This window comes from Sminthopsis crassicaudata, chromosome 5, assembly GCF_048593235.1.
Source record: "Sminthopsis crassicaudata isolate SCR6 chromosome 5, ASM4859323v1, whole genome shotgun sequence".
NCBI classification, from domain to species: domain Eukaryota; kingdom Metazoa; phylum Chordata; class Mammalia; order Dasyuromorphia; family Dasyuridae; genus Sminthopsis; species Sminthopsis crassicaudata.
Window position 1 is genome coordinate 265,955,606 of NC_133621.1, and position 19,453 is coordinate 265,975,058.

A 19,453-nucleotide genomic window follows, 5' to 3' on the forward strand; every position below is an offset into this window, starting at 1 on the left:
TTCTTCTAATTTTCTTTCTAATTTTGGGGAAATTGGCCTCTAGAAAGTGAGATGCCATATGCTAAAAAGATTTTATAATACAGTAAGGCTATTCATTTGAGAGTAATGGAAGAAATATTTAACAGTGTTTCAGAGACTTAACTTTTATACTATTGTATCTCATTTGAATCAAGAAGATGTGTTTCTAAAGAGTTGAATGGAGTAGAGCTGCTCATTGAAACCTAAATTTAATTTTCTTAAAAAGGAAAGAATCCTTTCTTATTTTGCATAGTAATTACTGATTTTTTTAGTTCAAATTTTTGTATTAGATTTTCTTTCAAAGTGCATCTGTGAATAGAATCATATACAATAAAACTTTTTTTTTTTTTTTTGCTAGCTTTAAACTTGGTTGCTATGTTACTCAGTTTTATATTCCAGGGAAGATTTCTATGTGTGTTAAAAATATTCAAAAAAGGATGGAAACTCATCCCTAGCATAGTAGCTAAATCTTAAAGATATATTTAAACCTAAAATATTTTTGACTGGAATAATTTGAATAAGTTGAAGTTATGGACATTTGCCACATGAGGGCACTTAAAGAATATTAACATGTATGATATTCTAATTTTTTTTTGAAAATTAAATATTTGAAGCTTTCCTTATTAACTAAATTTTTTTATCTTCCTTTCTATTCTAGGTAACAGGTGTTGTAGGAAGAGCAGAACTTTTATCATCAATCTTTTTTCTAACTGCATTTTTGTCATACACAAAATCTAAAGGTCCGAATAATACCATAGGTAAATGTCTGCACTTTCTTTATCTGTAGAATAGTAAGGAAAAGTACTTTGTAAAAGGATATAAGAATTATTTTAACACACATTATGCTTTTGGATTTATCATTAAAACACTGGAGGAATACTATATTTTCATTGGAGAAAGCATATCTGTTTACATTTATTTTCTTAAAATAAAAATTTCTGATATATAGAAATGTCCTGTGATTTAAATGCTTTTATTTATTCCCAGCTTTACTTTTAAAACATTTCTATTTGGTGCAATTAATTTAACCTTTACTAATTTCCTTTAACCATGATACTAAAGTAATAATGGTAGCACATCTCTGATGGAGTCTTATTGATTCTTCAAAAATCTGCTTCAAAATTCTTCAAAAAAACCCCATAAATTAACATGTGTAAAGAAAAAATTCACTTTAGATTCACTTCATATGCTTATTAACAACATTTTTTTATTTCAAACTGGCATTCTAATATTTAATGTCCAACATATTCAGAACATTGTAATCTTTTCAGAAGTTATACACTTGCAGAATACAAAATGATTTTGTGATTATATGCTGCAGAATGTCAGGCATTTGAAAGGCAAATTTGAAGGATTCTGATGTCTGTACTTTTGAATTAGCCGTACCACTGTCCTTTGGGTAAATAATAAAGAATGGTGTGTAAAATAAGTTTAGAACCATACCGTTTTAGAGCTAGAAGGGATATTAAGGCTAGAAAAATTATTAAGCATATAAAATGATTACAGTTTTATTTCCCCTTCTAAATCCAATTCATATTCATACCAATGAAATCACAGATGTTTGAGGGAAATTTCATATTTCTAGAAATTTTGGTAGGAATGTACTTAAACTAATTTTATTTATAGTTGAAGAAACTGAAGCCCAGACTAGTACAGTAATTTAATCAGCATTAGATGATAGTGAGAACCCGACAAGGACCCTAACTTAACAACTATAATTCAGGCAAACAGTAAAAATACTCAGTTTTTGCAGAATTATATAGAATTTTAGCTATATAATCTGCCCATACAACAATTATTATGTCTAATGTCATAGTATACCATGTTAGTCAGACATTCTTGATATGCAATAAATAATTGGTCAATAAACTATAGAGTAACCAAAGTAATTTTTTTGCGTCATTCTCTTGGATCCCTTTGGAATGCCACAGCTTCTTGATGTTCTCCCTTTTGTTAAATCATATAGGTGTCATTATAGTAACTGAATTTGCCATTCTCATTTCTTCTCCTTCACCTGTTCCTATGTTGTCCTCTTCACTGAAGATTACTTCTGTCAAACAAATTTTGCTTTGTCTTAATACATTTTATTTTTGGTTTAAATCATTTGTTTCTGATTATGTACCCCATGCTATATAACTCTGCACCTTCCTTTCAGAAAGAACCACTCCCTTTGTCTAAGAAAGTTAATCCCAAACTGATTATAATAATTATGCAACATTCTGTCCTAGATCCTGCTCTGCAGAGAAAATAGTAGCTTTTTATTCACTTCCTTTAATGGTCTTTTTTTACATTGCTGTACTAATTATGTTTGTTCCTTTGGCTATTTCACTATATCTTTGTCCTCCTGTCTCTTCCAAAGTTTTGCTGAATACTTATTTTTTGTCATTTCTCATTTCACAATAATTTTCTATTACATTGACTTACCACAGTTTGTTCAGTCATCTGTCAGTCAGTGGACAGTGGAACTTTGGTTGCACTTCTTTGCTACCAAAACAAAAAAGTAGCACTTGGAATATTTTAGGGCATGTTAGACCTTTCTCTTGCTGACCTTATTAAGATTTGTGCCCAGCAGTGGAATCATTTGATCAAAAGGAGACATTTCTAAAATTTTTGTTTTCTTCTATATTAATTTGTCAAGAGCTGTATGAGGTTCTTTCCTCTAATAAATCTGCTCATTATGGCAGCCTAATTTTCTTCACTGACAATTGGAAGAGAATAAGTATTCTTATTTTAGAGTTGTACTGGGGCACTGAGAGTTTAAGTGATCAGCTAATTTGTATAGCAGTATTTGAATAAACTCAGTCCTTTGCTGCACTAATCTCTGAATTTAGATTAGAAGTGCATATAGTAAACATTTCTGGTTGAGTTAAAATGAAGAATTCTCATAAAAATGAAATACATACACATTTTAAACAAGAAGGTTTTGGGGACAATATGCTACATAGGGCTCAAAAATTTTGTCGAGGACTTTTACATTAATCAATAATAGCAGTCAAATCTAATTTATTCTGATGCAGTTATGAGATTATTTCATCAATTGTTTTTGTTCCTTATAGTATGGACTCCAATTGCATTGACTGTGGTTCTAGTAGCTATTGCCACGTTATGTAAAGAGCAAGGGGTCACTGTTGTGGGGATATGCTGTGTCTATGAAGTGTTTATAGCTCAAGGAGTAAGTAGCAATCTAAATTTTTGCTTTGTTTCTTTTTTTTTTTTTACAGTTCAGTTAAATTTTGTGTAATATTCAATACACAGGTTCAAGTTTTTTTCTTTGTGATTTAGAGGCAAAATAATTTTAATTATTTTTAATAGAAAATAAACATGGTTTAATATTTTAAAATAGAAATTATTACCCTTTTCCTTACCAGTTCTGAACATTATTGATATAATTGTTAAAATAAATTTCAAACCAAAGGCTTATTGTATAAAATATATTGTTATAATTGGCCTTAATTATTTTGTTTTACATTTGCAGACTTAATGTATCTCATTTTAAAATTTCTGCCTGTTTCTCACAATATCTACAAATTTGTTATATTTTACATCTTTCTGAATTTGTGTTTAGCCTAGTATTTAATGTTTTAAGTTTGTTAATGAACTAAACTAACTATTTAACACTTTTCTCTTTACCAGTATACCTTGCCATTATTATATACTACTGCTATGCAGATTCTTCGTGGAAAAGGCAGTATTCCTTTCTCTCTGCTGCAGATACTGCTAAAACTTATTGTTTTGATGTTCAGCACACTGTTGCTTGTTGTGATTAGAGTCCAGGTTATTCAATCTCAGCTTCCAGTATTTACGAGGTAAAAGCCATACGCTTTGGGGGTTTTGTGATAGATTAACTATAAATGGTCAGATATTTCAGAAACACTTAATTTTATACCAATATTTTGTCACTGTTTATTTTTTTAAAACACTAGTTTTTATAGCTTAGTCTTATTGTGCTATTTGAGTTACTGTAAATGAAATACCATTAGACAAACTGGAATTATAAGCAAGAATTCTATTTAATAGAGACTCCTGTGTAATTGTAATGCTGTACCGTTATTTAAAAAAAAAGTCTTATCCTTTGTAATTTAATCAATTAAGTATATTAAATAAAATACATAGGAGGCAATGGAGTCTAATTGATAAAGTTCTAGACTTGGGAGCTTATACTGTCTTTCATCTTAATTGTTTGACCATGAGCAAGTTGCTTATCTCCAAGCCTTAGTTTCTATATCTATAAAATGGATATGATAATATCTCACAGGGTTATCTTGAGGTTAGATGAGATCATTATATAAGCATTTGGCAAACGGAAAAGCCATATGTAAATATTATCCAATAGCATTATTCTAGGACTTGTATCCTGGGGTGATTTTTCAGCATTAGAGATAATATTTATCTTGGGTTCTAAGTAGGCTTCTAGCTGCAGTATTTACTAATATTAGCACATTTTAAAAGTTAATCTTTTTGATAATTTTATTTAAGAGAAACTTTAAGTATTCATTTTTTTGTTTGTTTTAACCAAAAAGTTTGAAATGACAATATAACTGATAAGATTATGGTTTCTCATTGACTTAGAAAATAATCTTTTAAATTATTAATTAGGATTAAGATTTTGTTTTAATTCTTACTTATATGTTTTGTTTTAAATATTTTAAAATTTAATTTCAAATTTTTTTTTTTCTCCCCCCATCCCTCTAGGTTTGATAATCCAGCAGCTGTAAGCCCAACTCCTACAAGGCAATTGACTTTTAACTATCTCCTTCCTGTAAATGCTTGGCTTCTATTTAATCCCTCAGAATTGTGCTGTGATTGGACAATGGGAACAATACCACTTATAGAGTCTTTTTTAGACATTCGAAATCTTGCCACATTTGTTTTCTTTTGCTTTTTGGGATCACTATTAGTATTCAGTGTTCGATATCCTGGTAATTCTTCAAAGACTGTATTAATGGTAAGAAATTCTTTCTTAGTAATAGTTTCATTTTTTAAAGTATTATACTGCTTATTTTTGATGACATTTAATGAATATTCCTTTTTTAATCAAAAAACATTAAAACAGTTTAATCAAAACTACATTAAAACAGAAGATTTGTGAAAAGGGTTTTTTTTTTTTAAACATTACCTTTTATTTTTTAAAATTGTAATTCCATGAAGGTAAACACATTGTTTTAAACTTTGTATCTCTTTCAATTTTGGGGGGGTGTTTTACCTACAAAGCTGTGTCAGGAGTTTTGTGTTTCTTTGTCATTATTGTTTTTTCATTACCACACATTTACAAAAATTCATGAAGATCTTTCAGTTTTATTTATGTATTGTATTGCTCCTATAGAATTAAAAAGGATTTATTAAAAGCCATCTGTTTCATAAATCCTAAAGCAAAGAGAAAAAGAAGTTTTATCTCAAATCTTTTGATGTCATATTTATTTTTGATTCACTCAGCTACTCTAGATAATGACAAATAGATGAGGATGCCAAAGTTTTTAGAGAGAGTAAGGATTAAATTTATTTCACAGTACAAAGTTTTAGTATAACCAGATGGTTATCCCAAGTAGTTAAGAAATATAATAGGAAATTCTCATGTTTTCCTATTAATCGTTCTGTGCTAATTTGTTGCTGTTTCAATTTTTTTGGTAACTACTCTTTGTCAGTCATCAATTCCTTGATGCAAAGTAATGTGTTAAATGTTTCAAGTTTTTGAGATTTAATAAGGAACTTTTATTTGTATGCTTTAATATACAGGAAGAAATATATGCTATTCTTAATTTTTGTTTTTAGTAAAAGTTTATAGAAATGGATGCATAGAAAACCAGTAAAACTGGATTCTGAATAGTTCTATAATTCAAGGTGAATCTGGTATAATCCTCAATTTAAATTTTCATTGAATAAGTAGCATACACACACACATACTATAATAGAAATTACAATTTCTACATTTTTAGTAATTATACCTATTTATTCCTAAACAAAATAGTCTAACAGCAAAAATTGTAGAAGTATTATGTCAATGCATTCTGTTACAGTACGAAGCTGGACTCCACTCTCCAGGTAGTCTTAAGGTTTTCTTAGACTTAGATAATATTCTTACTTTTGCTTCAGTTAGTTTTATAATAAATTTCATGTGTAACTCTTCCACATTATCATTATAATTTTTCAGTCACTACATCATTTAAGTCAGCTGAAAAGGAGTTAGGTTTGGGTGTTTAATTAGTCTAATTGAATTTACCAAAATTTCTGGGTATTTTTCTTTATAGGCATTATGTTTAATGGCATTGCCATTTATTCCTGCATCAAACCTCTTTTTTCCAGTTGGATTTGTGGTTGCAGAGCGAGTATTGTATGTACCAAGCATGGGATTCTGTATTTTAGTTGCTCATGGATGGCGGAAATTATCCAAAAGAAAGTAAGTTAAGATTTTAGTTCAGTTTGATGATTATCAATCATAGAACCAAATCAGACAGAACCAAGTATTTCAAAATAGATGTGTGGGTGTACTAGAATTATTCTTGTTTTGAGTTTCATTTTGATTGTTGTCTTTTTAAAAGTTCTCCTTTCAGTCTTTTTTTTTTTTTTTTTTAAACTCTCTTTTTAATATTTGCTTCATTCACCTCTGTTGCTTGTTCTGTCAGTTTTGGAGATTTTTTAGCCTATCTAGTACTTGTCTATATTAGACTTTGTCATATGAACTGACCATTGACTGATGTATATATTTTGGGCATAATAGAGACAAAAAAACTTGAGGAATCTTAACTCTAAAGGTCTATATTCTAATTCCCTCATTTTACAAAAGAAACTGATGACAAGAAAGACTTCCATAATTCAGGTTGAATCTGGTGTTATCCTCAATTTAAATTTTCATTGAATAAGTAACATACACACACATTTATTTGCCTAAGGTCACATCAGTCATAAGTTAGTAAAAATCTTAAATAAACTACCTTTCAAATCAAATATGGGTATTCTTGGGAAAAGTATCAATGTGTTTAATAATTGGAACCTATCTTATTCCAGTTCAACCTTCCTAGTCCCTCTAAATAGCATTCCTGGCTTGGTATTGGCTCCTTCTTTGGACACTTTTTAGTGGCCTCTTGTCTTCTAGGTCTGTTGACATACTGAACTTTGAAATCCACTAAAATATAGAGCTTCTTCACCCAAATTCTTGCCAGATTATAGTGTCACCCATTCTGTAATTGTGCAGTAATGTTTTGAAGCCATGTACACAACAACTCTATTACATTTCATCACTCTGGCTTCTTGAAGTCCTTTGGATAGTTTTAGTTCCTGAATTTGTTATCCAACATGGTAATTATTTTGCCAGCTTTCTACCATCTTCAGTCTTGACAAGCTTGCCATCTGTCATCATCCAATAAAAGCTTTGAACAACAAAGGCCAAAGACCAGATTCCTAGGATAATGTAGAACTCTACCTATAGATTGACATTAATCTTAATCACTATTCTGCTTTTTATTCTTCAAAGAATTCTGAGTCCTAGTAGCCCATATATTTAATCTTATCCACAGGGATAGCATCTGCCTTATTCTGTAACCTAAGTTTCCCATATTTTAGACTTTTCCCAGTAATTATTTTTGTGATCATATCAAGAAATCCATAAATGACATGAGAGAGATACAAATACAATTTATTAAAAATCCCTACTAATAAGGAGCTGACATAAAAGTGAGAGTGTATGTGTGTATGTATACATATATAAAGAGTGTGAATAAATGTAAAGGAAGTAAAAGGAAATATATACAAACTGTTTATTGAAAGGATAAACTGGATTTGATAAAACTTATGTTGGCTTTTAACGATTACTACATCTCAGAATGAACTAAGACCACATCTATACATTAAAAATAACATTGTAAAGACAAACAACTCTAATCAACACAGTGACCTACCATAGTTCCAGAGGACTTTGGTGAAATACGCTTCCCACCTTCTGATAGAATGATAACTCAGCACAGATTGAAGCTTTTTTGTTTTGTTTGGGATTTTTTGTATTTTGGACATGGACAGTACAGGAATTAGTTTTACTTGATAACATATTTGTAATAGGAGTTTTGTTTTTCATTTTTGAGAAGATGACTCTTTGTAAAAATAAAATTTAATTTAAATAATAATTCACCATTTCTCCAAGCACTCACAAAAGTCCTAGAATTTATCCAAATCAAACTCAAGGTTACCAGTCCATTATGTGAATACGGAAGCAAGTTTTGCATATGTCATCTTGTAGCAACTTTACAGGCCACCAGCCATTTTGGAGAGTAATTTGGAACTGTACTCAAAAAGTTATCAAATTATGCATACCCTTTGATCTAGCAGTGTTTGTATTGGGCTTCTATCCCAAAGAGTTCTTAAAGGAAAGAAAGGGACCCACATGTGCAAAAATGTTTGTGGCAGCCCTTTTTGTAGTGTCAAGAAACTGGAAACTAAGTAGATGCCCATCAGTTGGAGAATGGCTGGATAAGTTATGGTATATGAATGTTATGGAATATTATTGTTCTATAAGAAATGATTAGGAGGATGATTTTAGAGAGGCCTGAAGAGACTTATATGAACCAATCCTAAGTGAAATGAGCAGAATCGGGAGATTATACACTACAACCTCATTATTATACGATGATCAATTCTGATGAATGTGACTCTTTCCAACAATGAGATGATTGATACCAGTTCCAATGATCTTGTGATGAAGAGAGTCATTTACACCCAGAGAGAGAGGACTGTGGGAATTGAATGTAGATCACAACATAACATTCTCACTCCTTTTGTTGTTGTTCACTTGCATTTTGTTTTCTTATTTTCTTTCCTTTTTGATTTGATTTTTCTTGTGCAGCAAGAGAATTGTATAAATATGTTTACACATATTGGATTTAACATATATTTTAACATGTATAATATATATTGGATTGCTTACCATCTGGGGAAGGGTGGGGGGAGACGGGGAAAATCTGAAGGCTATGCAAGGTTCAATGTTGAAAAATTATTAGTGCATATGCTTTGAAAATAAAAGTTTTAAAAAAACCAAAACTTTGCAAGCCACTAGCATTAGATTAGCAATTACATCTCATAATTCTTAGTTCTAGTTTGTGTAGGCATTGTGAATTATACTTATTGAGAAGACCTACATACTCTGCTATACTCTTTATTTATCTTGGTTTTCTGTGCTGTTGGTCCAGAATTAATGAATGTCAAAAGCTTAGAAATCCAGTCTAAACTTCTCATTTTATAGAGTTGAGGAGATGATTTGCTTGTTAGTTAGTTAGTGGTAGAATTAGAATCAGAACTTGAATTCACACTTTCTGATTGCAGGTCTATAGTATCTTCCTTTTTTTATCCTGTTCTTGAAAGTCTAAATATTCATTCTCCTTGACAGAGAAAAGAAAAACAAAAATTAAGCAATTCTGACTACTTCATTTAGTGTAGTCAGTCACTCTAAGAAATGTCTCCAGGCCTTTGGTCTTCTTTTCTACAACAATCTTTTAAAATAAAAACCAAACACCTTCTTTGGTATTAGTTTTTATTACCAGCCTTAGATCATTATAACTTTTGTGCTTTTTTTGGCACCATTATTACAGGATCGTGTGCCACTTTTTTTTTTTTTTTTTTTTTAACTCTTTAGTGTTCTTTTGGACTATTTGTGATGTTTGCAAATGAGAAAATGTTGGTGTCTTTCCTATTGGTAGTTTCTAGGTGTATTGACCCTGTTAGTACCCTGGATATCTTAGAATCAGCCAAAGTCAGGAGAAGCAAAAGTCTTTATTCTTGGTCTTTTGGGGTTGCCCTCAGGGGATTAAATATAGGAATCTCCATACCTTCTTTCTCTCTCTCCACTGCCAAAGAATGATCCTGCTTGTCCTACTTCACCCTCTGATCTTTCTTCCCCTTCTCTGTCCATACCCACAGATCGAGCCAGCATAGAGTTGAGTAGGGTCATCCTCCAAGAATATGTTAATAGAGAATTGTCCAATTGGTAATTAGCCTCAAGTGCTAGGTTATCTTGCCTTAAGTGCATCTGCTCAGAGTTTCAACCCTTTACATCTAGGCTCCTTTATATTTTGAATTAAGCAAGAGCCCCTTCTAGGAAATGTTAATAGTTAAAATCCCTACCTTTACTCACTCTCATTTTATTTGGTGTCAACAACTTGTTTAAAGAGGCTGGTTTGGAAATGCTGTGATCCCAGTTATTATCTCATCTTTATCTTTCTGAAATGATCTTGAGTTACATGTGACACTCTTGGGAACCTCTTTTCCTTATTCTATTTGCCTATGCTCTCAATCTCAATGTCATGGATCGTCCTCTTAGATTTACTCTATATGTCTATCTTTTGCCAGGCCTGGTCAGTTCTGCTATCACAGTATTTTCATAGAAATCCCCTCTTTTCCTATTCTTTATATATCATAATTGTTTGCATGTTGTTTCCTCCATTAGAGTGCAAGGACTTTTTGTATCCTGAGCATCCACACTTAGTACTTGGTTTGTGTTGTTTGTTATTCAGTTATGTCAGTAGTCCAGCTCTTTATGATCCCACTTGGAGATTTTGGGGGAAAGATACTGGAGTCGTGTGACACTTCCTTCTCCAGCACATTTTAAAGAAAACTGGTTCAAATAGGGTTAAGTGACTTGGTCAGGGTGACACAACTAGGAAATGTTTTAGGCCAAATTTGAATTTAGGAAGATGCGTCCAATTATTTATTCTCTATTTAAGCACAAGTTTCTCTTTACTGTCATGCTATGCTCCCCACATCCATAGTTTTCTGACTTAACTTGAAAAAAAGTATTTGTGATAACTAAGCACAAAATATCTATGTAGTCTACAAACCTTTGACCTCTTATTTCTTGATAAAATTCAAGCAATTACTAGGCATTTATTCTCTTCTGAATCCTTTCATAGGCATTGGGTAGTTACAAAAACCTTAAATCTTACAAAAACCTCCTAATAGGAGGATCCTAAACCTCAAAGTATATTTTTGTGTGCTCCACTTTTCTAATTTACATCAGTATATTCATCTTTTAAGTTGTCACTGTGGTTAATGAAGTGATTATTATATATGTATATGTGATACATCTCAGTTTACAGAGAACCCCCACCATTAAAAAGGTAGAGATTATTATTACCATTTTATATATTAAAAAGCTATTTTACATTATATCTACCTTTAGCTCTCTTAGTGTTTTTGAAAGCTTGGCTTAAGCAGGGAGAAATTTTAATATGTCTTAAATGTACTTATACTAAAAGAATAGATTTGAAAGTTAATTTTAGTATATTTATCTTAAGTCAATTTTTTGCCATTGCAATGGTGTATCACCTTTGCTATATAATAGATTTGAATTTTATATTTGTAAATATAAAATTTTTCTTCAATTTCATAAAACAAAAAAGTTGATGATGATTTATTATAGTGAAGTTTTTTATCAGGTTGGAAATAGTTGCATCTGAAGTCACTTCTGAGATTCTATGTAATTTTGATTCTTTTTTTTTAAACAGTGTGCTAAAAAAATTGTCGTGGGTTTGTCTGTCTATAGTGGTGATTACTCATGCCTTAAAAACACTGCACAGAAACTGGGACTGGGAATCTGAATATACCTTGTTTATGTCTGCGTTAAAGGTAGGTAAAGTGTTTTTCAATATGATTGGAAAGCATATTTCAAAAGCACATTTGTGAAACATAATCAACCTGCTTTTGTTTTTACTTTTGACTTAGTAATAGAAGAGATTTGTAAATTCCATAGAGAGTTTATGGTATGTTTTCACTCAGTCCTCTAGCATTCAAGTACTCACTGTGCCTGATTCTGTACTAAGCTAAATAGGTATTGATCCTAAAGTACATATCCAGACCATATTTTAATCCTTCCTCATGTTAAGCAAAAAAAAAAAAAAAAAAAAAAAAAATAATAATAATAATAATAATTTATACTGGAATTAAAATAAGAGAATTTATTATTCATGGGTATGTATTTATAATATATATTTCATATATTATTTTCTGATCTTAAATTGAAAATAAAACACTTTCTGCCATGTATTAGAATTTAAAAATGTAAAGTTAATTTTAATAGTAATAGAAAATCATAGTACAAATTGAAAATTTGTCATTGGAATCCTTTGATTAAATGACAGTTTTGATACAATTAATTTGTTAATATTTGGTGGATGAAAAATAGCCACTAAAGTACTTTATTTGTATTCTATGAGTGCATCAAATAGAATAGGGCCACATGGAAGACAATCACATAAACAGTAATAGGGTAAATGTATTGTGGAAATTTTTTACTTTGATAATAGTCAAATTATTTAAAGATTATTTAAAGAAATAGTAAGACTTAGCTAGAAATAGTAAGTTAAAAAAATGATGAATTAGGCTTATCAGCAATATTAGTACATTATATATGTATATGATTTTATACTTTTATGGATTTTTCATATCATATCACCTGTTCCTTTGTCTAAGGAATAGATCCATGGTCACCAATTGTGTCAGGAGCAGATCTTGAACTTGTGTCTTCTGAGAGCAGCTTTTTATCCACTGTACCATAGTGTGTCTTGGTGTAAAGTGTTTGAAGTGGGATGATTTTTCTTTTTTTTTCTTTATTTAGAATTTTTTTCCCTCAGTATATATGCATGAGTAATTTTTTTAAATAATATCCCTTGTATTCATTTTTCCAAATTATCCCCCCCTTCCCTCCACTCCCTCCCCCCCGGTGACAGGCAATGGGGTGATTTTTCAATAGATATTTCTAGAATATTAAGACATAAAATAAATTGGACTCATTCCTAAGTTGTGAGCAGAAATTGGTATGGCTGAATAATTATCTTTCTATATTTATATTACAGATCTGTAAAGCCTTACAGGGAAACAAAGTATAGAGAAAGTAGGGGTAGTTACATTTTAAAAAGTGTAACGGTTCCTATAGTTTCATCCTCATTCTTTACAGGTTAAATATATTCATTACTCTCCTTAGATTTCCTCCTGCCCCAAATTTTTTCATTCCAAGTCTTGATTTTTGCTCAGTTTTGGTTCCTAGTAGCAAATATTGCTGTTTTTAAGAGTCTGCTTTCCAGGTTTTCAGCATCTGGAAGAATCACAAAGACTTGATTCTCCAGTTCAATAAACTTATCTCTTTGCCTACAATCCAAAAGCCCAGACTTTTCCTAGCACTGCTGTCTCTTCTTTGAGAAAGAAATCTTTCCTTCTTAGGACCCCAAGCCTGGGTAACAATCTCATTAGAAAATGTTTTGCTTTTGTGCCTCTCACATTCCTTGCCTGTCTAGGCCTCTGAAATGAATTGTATAAGATAGATTGTTTTGGGTATTTGAGAGCTTTAATGAAGTAAGACTTGGAGTCATATCTCCTACTAGTAGTGTGATTTTGAACAGATTACTTTTTTTGTGACTTTCTTGGTTCATGTAAAATATTTTCTAAACGTTAAAGTTATGTATAGTTGACATCAATCATTTTAATAAACAAGTCTCTTTTCCGCCTCTGTTTTAAGGACAGTAACCTTTCTTAACCTGGTCAACACTCTTTGCCACCTCCCCCTTGTTATGAGCATGAGCCTTTGTTATTAGGTGAACCAAACTGACCATACCTGAGACTAGATATCTTTTCCTAGTCTATACAACATTGTTAAATACTAGCCAAAAGAGCATCAAAATGTTTGAAAATCATAAAATAGTAATCTAATGTTGGAAGCTGCAATCTTTAAGCTGATTGGCAAAACCCAGCACTGAGATCAAATGTGCACAGCACTCATGCAGGAACATTTCCTCATATGATTCTCATTAGTGGACTACTATTTCCTATATTATTTATAATTGGCTTGATTGGCACTAAAACATAATTTCATACACTTCTTATTATGTGACCTAGGGCAAGTCACCTAACTTCTTTGCAATTCCTCATATATAAAACAATCTGAGAAGGAAATAGCAAACCATTCCAGTATCATTGCAAGAGCGCTTCAGATGAGGTCATGAAGAGTCAGACATGACTGAACACAATGAAAAGAGTGTGATGTGGACATGCTGCTTTTAGCTGACAAGTTGAAGGTAGAATTGTACAAGGTTTCACAGTGGAGATAGTTCCTCATTTCAGTCTTCATGAAAGAAGAGAATTTTTATGGAAGCATGAAGAGCTTGTGAGTACTCAGATGTGAAATTAGATTAAATAGGAAGGTTACTTTTAGTTTGGATTGATTAGAAAAGTGAGAAAAAAACTTTGAGAAAGTAGATTACAACATTGTGGAAGGCACTAAATATAAAATTTAGGACTTTTAATTTTCTAAGTAATTGAGAGTGCTAGATTATCAGCATAACATAATAAGACCTGTGTAATAGGGAAATTATTTTCTCATCAGATTGTAAGGTGAGTTGGAATCAAAAGGTGATGCCAGGGGTAGATTATGGAGGGGATAATCACTAATAAAGGTTCCTCTATCCATAGAGGACAATGATCCTCTTAGGTATACTTGCATTGGAGCCAGATTCATATTTACTCTTTATAAGAAATCAGGACATTATCGGATTAAAAACCATCAAGAACCATAACCATCTCAAGTAGGTGTACCTTATAAGTTGTCCTAAAATGCTTTTAAGGGCTCCATAGAAGAAGTTATATCTGGAATTCCTTTTCAATGGGAGACCTTCCTTTAGTAGTTAGAAATAAAAGATTTAAAAACAAATACTATGCCTTTCATTTATATTGCAGTATAATAAGACATTCAAGCAAAATATAATGAGTCCTATTAGGTCTCATATGATTAAATTTTTTCCCCTGTATTATAGAATTTCCAAAGCTTTGGAACTCACCAGCACTTTTTATTCCTCAGTTCATAATAATAATTCATCTTTTTTTTTCCATACTTATTTGTATAAAAAGGGAAAAGACAGTAGGAAGATTGGGGAGTTTTTGGTTTATAAGCACTTAGAAATGCATTTATCCATTATTATTATTATTATTATTTTATTAAAACTTTTTATTCACAAACCATATGCATGGGTAATTTTTTCAACATTGACCTCTGCATAACCCCTTGCCACAAATTTTCCCCTTCCTCCCGTCTCCTCCCCAACCCAGCAGGCAATCGAATACATTCCAAATATGCTGAAATACATGCCAGATCCAATATGTGTATACATATTCACACAGCTATCCGATTATGCAAGAAAAATCAAATCAAGAAGGAAGAAAAAGAAACAAAACCCAAGCAAATAATTACAGAGAGAGTGAGAATGCTATGCTGTGTTCCACCCTCTGTTCCCATGGTTCTTTCTCTGGGTCTAGATGGTTTTCTTCATCACTGTGCAAGTGGAACTGGTCCAAATCATCTCAATGTTGAAGAGAGCCATGTACGTCAGAATTGATCATCATATAGTTTTGTTGTTGCTGTGTATAATAATCTCCTGGTTCTATTCATTCACTTTGCATTAGTTCATGTAGATCTCTCCAAGCCTCTCTGAAATAATCCTACTTGTCATTTCTTACAGAACGTTAGTATTCCATAACATTCATATAATACCACAATTTTCTCAGCCTTCTCCAATTGGTGGGCCTCCACTCAGTTTCCAGTTTCTTGCCACTACGAAAAGGGCTGCCACAAACATTTTTGCACATGTAGGTCCTTTTTCCTCTTTTAAGATCTCTTTGGGGTATAATCCCTTTGATGATTTGCTGAAAAATAATGTCTAGGTTCTTTTTTTATCATGATTTTCAGGGAGTCCAATAATCCTTAGATTATCTCTCCTAGATCTATTTTCCAGGTCTGTTATTTTCCCAAGTAGATATTTAACATTTTTTCATTTTTTTTCGGTTTTGCTTGACTGATTCTTGGTGTCTCCTCAAGTCATTCATTTCCATTTGTTAAAGTTTGATTTTTAATAAATTATTTTCTTCATTTATTTTTTTAAATTTCTTTTTGTATTTTTAAATGAGTTGTTTTGTTCCATGGAATTTTTTGTCCATTTTGCCAATTTTTTTTCTAAAGAATTATTTTCTTTTTCCAATTAACAAATTTTGTTTTCCTGGGAGTTGTTTAATCTTTTCCAATTCACAAATTCTGTTTTTCAGGGAGTTGATTTCTTTATCCACTCTATCTTTTAATGAGTAACATGACTTATCCTGACCTTCTTGCAAAGCTTTCCTTATTGAGATAATCATATGACTTTTGTTAATTTGGTTATTGATATAGTCAATTATGTTAATAATTTTCCTAATATTGAAGCAGCCCTGCATTCCTGTTATAAATCCTACTTGGTCATGGTGTATTATCCTGGGGGTGATTATCTGTAATCTCTTTGCTAATATTTCATTTAAGATTTTTGCATCAATGTCCATTAGGGAGATTGGTCTATAATTTTCTTTCTCTGTTTTCACCCTACCTGCTTTAGGTATCAGTACCATGTCTGAATCATAAAAGAAATTTGGTAGGAATCCTTATTCCCTATTTTGTCAAATAGTTTATATAGTATTGGAATTAATTTTCTTTAAATGTTTGGTAGAATTCACATGTAAATCCATCTGGTCCTGGGGATTTTTTCTTAGGGAGTTGATTAATAGCTTGTTCAATTTCTTTTTTTAAAATGGGACTATTTAAGTAATTTAGTTCCTCTTCTGTTAATTTGGGCAATCTATAGTTTTATACGTATTCCTTCATTTCATATAGGTTGTCAAATTTTTTGGCATAAAGTTGGGCTCTAGTTTCCTCTTCATTGGTGGATAGTTCTCCTTTTCATTTTTGAGATTAACGATTTGATTTTCCTCTCCTTTTTCTTATCAAATTAACTAACGGTTTATCTATTTTGTTGGTTTTTTCACAAAACCAACTCTCGGTTTTATTTATTAATTCATTTGGTTTTTTTAGTTTCAATTTTATTGATCTCTCCTTTTATTTTTAAAATTTCAAATTTAGTATTTGGGGGTTTTTAATTTGTTCTTTTTCTAGCTTTTTTTTAGTTGCAAGCCCAATTTATTGATCTTCTCTTTATTTTATGCAAATAAGCTTCTAGAGATATAAAATTTTCCTTTTTTACCTCTTTGGCTGCATCCCACAAATTTTGGTATGTTGTCTCACTATTTTCATTCTCTTGGATGAAATTATTAATTGTGTCTGTGATTTGCTGTTTGACCCATTCATTCTTTAGGATGAAATTATTTAATTTCCAATTTCTTTTTGGCCTATTTTTCCCTGGCCCTTTATTGAGTGTAATTTTTATTGTATTGTGATCTGAAAAAAAGTGCATTTACTATTTTTGCCTTTCTGCATTTGATTTTGATGTCTTTATGTCCTAATATATGGTCAATGTACTCCTTTCTGTCTTCCTTTCAATTTTCTCCAAAGATATGTCTAGTTTTTCTGGTATTCTATTTACCTCTTTAAGTTCTTTCTTATTTATTTTATGGTTTGATTTATCTAGTTTTAGAGAGTAAGGTTGAGATCTCCCACTATTATAGTTTTGCTGTCTGTTTCTTTTTCCAACTTTCTTAACTTCTCCTTTAGGTATTCAGATATTACCACTTACTGCATATATGTTTAATATTCATATTGCTTCATTATCTATGATACCCTTTAGCAAGATATAATTTCCTTCTTTTAATCAAATCAATTTTTGCTTTTGTTTGATCTGAGATGAGGATGGCTACCCCTGCTTTTTTTACTTCAACTGAAGCATAATAGATTCTACTCCAGCCTTTTACCTTTACTCTGTATGTATCACTCTGCTTTAAATGTGTTTCTTGTAAACAGCATATTGTAGGATTCTGGCTTTAATCCAGTCTGCTTTATGCTTAAGTTTTATAAGAGAGTTCACCCCATTCACAGTTACAGTTAAAAACTACTAATTCTGTATTTCCTGCCATCTTATTAACCCCAAATTATACTTTTCTCCTTTTCCTCCTCCCCAGTATTTTACTTATGAGCACTACTTACTTCAAGCAGTCCTTCTTCTTTAGAAACCCTCCCCCTTTCTTATACTTTTTTCTACTGTTTCTTTTTTCCATTATATTTAGCCTATCCATTCCTTTTTCCCCTTTCTCCTCCCACTTTTCTATAGGATGAGAGATGTTTCTTGATGAAACCAAATATATCTAATATTCTTTCTTTCGGCCAAATCTGATGAGAGTAAGATTCACACAGTATTCATTACCTTCCCTGTCTTCCCTCAATTATAATATGTTTTCTTTGCCTCTTCCTGAGATGTTAATTTCCCTTATTTTATTTTTCTCTTTTTATTTTCTATTACACATTCATCCTCCTCCCTTCTTTCCCTCAGATATAATAGGTTTCTTTTTACTCTTCATGAGATGTAGTATTCTTTTTTTCTGGTACAATTTCCTTTCCATCTCTAGTTTCTTTTTTTATATTATAACAGTAAAATCATATTAGTCATGGATTTTCAATGTATTCCCAAAACAAAAATATAGTTTTCAAGAGGGTTTTTTTTTTTCTTTTTACCTTTTTATGGTTCTCTCGAGTTCTATAGTTGAAGGTCAATTTTTTTGTTTAGCTCTGGTCTCATACATGGAATTCACCAGTTTCATTGAATGTCCTTCTTCTTTCCTTAAAGAAAATGGCTAGTTTAGCAGGGAAATTTATTCTTGGCTGCATTCCAAGATTCTTTTGCCTTTTGAAATATCAGATTCCAGCCCTTGGATCCTTTAAAGTGGAAGCTGCTAGGTCCTGAGTAATCCTTATTGTGCCTCCTCAGAATTTGAATTTTTTTTTTTCTGGTTGCTTGTAATATTTTTTCCTTAGTCCAATAGTTCTGAAATTTAGCCACAATATTCTTTGGAGTTTTAATTTGTAGTTTCTTTCAGGAGGTGAATTCTTTCAATGGTCATTTTACCTTCTGCTTCTATGGTGTCTGGGCAAATTTTCTCTTTGATGATTTTCTGAAAGATAGTATCTAGGCAATTTTTTTTATCATGTATTTCAGGGAGTCCAATAATCCTTTGATTGTCTCTCCTATATCTATTTTCCATGGCAGTTGTTTTCCCATTAGGTATTTTACATTTTTTTCTATTTTTTTCATATTTTTGGTATTGCTTGACTGGTTCTTGTCTTATTGAGTCATTTATTTACATTTGTTCAATTCTGAATTTACTGTGTTATTTTCTTCATTTATTTTTTTACTTCTTTTTGTATTTGTCCAATTGAATTTTTGAATTGAGCTGTTTTGTTCTATGGATTTTTTTTTCTATTTCAGAAATTCTGCTTTTTAAGAAGTTATTTTCTTTTTCTGTTTCACAAATTCTGTTTTTCTGGGAGTTGCTTTCTTTTTCCAGTTTATCAAATATATCTTTTAATGAATTATATGCTTTTTCCATTTCACTATGTCTGTTTTGTGTTGCCTTTTCCAAACTTTCTGGCAAGGCTTTCATTTCCTTTACCCATTTTTCTGTTAGCTCTCTTTTACGATCCTTTTTAAGTTCTTCTAGGAGAGCC

At 31.3% G+C, this 19,453-nt stretch overlaps 1 protein-coding gene across 1 annotated transcript in view; it reads left to right on the plus strand.

The window, feature by feature from the left end:
• Positions 1–19,453, plus strand: part of LOC141544574 (protein O-mannosyl-transferase TMTC3-like) — an 83,433-nt gene that overhangs the window by 44,736 nt on the left and 19,244 nt on the right. Inside the window, exons 5-10 of the mRNA XM_074270940.1 lie at positions 677–776; positions 3,075–3,190; positions 3,652–3,824; positions 4,711–4,963; positions 6,264–6,412; positions 11,502–11,622. Coding sequence (XP_074127041.1) covers positions 677–776; positions 3,075–3,190; positions 3,652–3,824; positions 4,711–4,963; positions 6,264–6,412; positions 11,502–11,622 — 912 coding nt within the window. The remainder of the gene's footprint in view (positions 1–676; positions 777–3,074; positions 3,191–3,651; positions 3,825–4,710; positions 4,964–6,263; positions 6,413–11,501; positions 11,623–19,453) is intronic.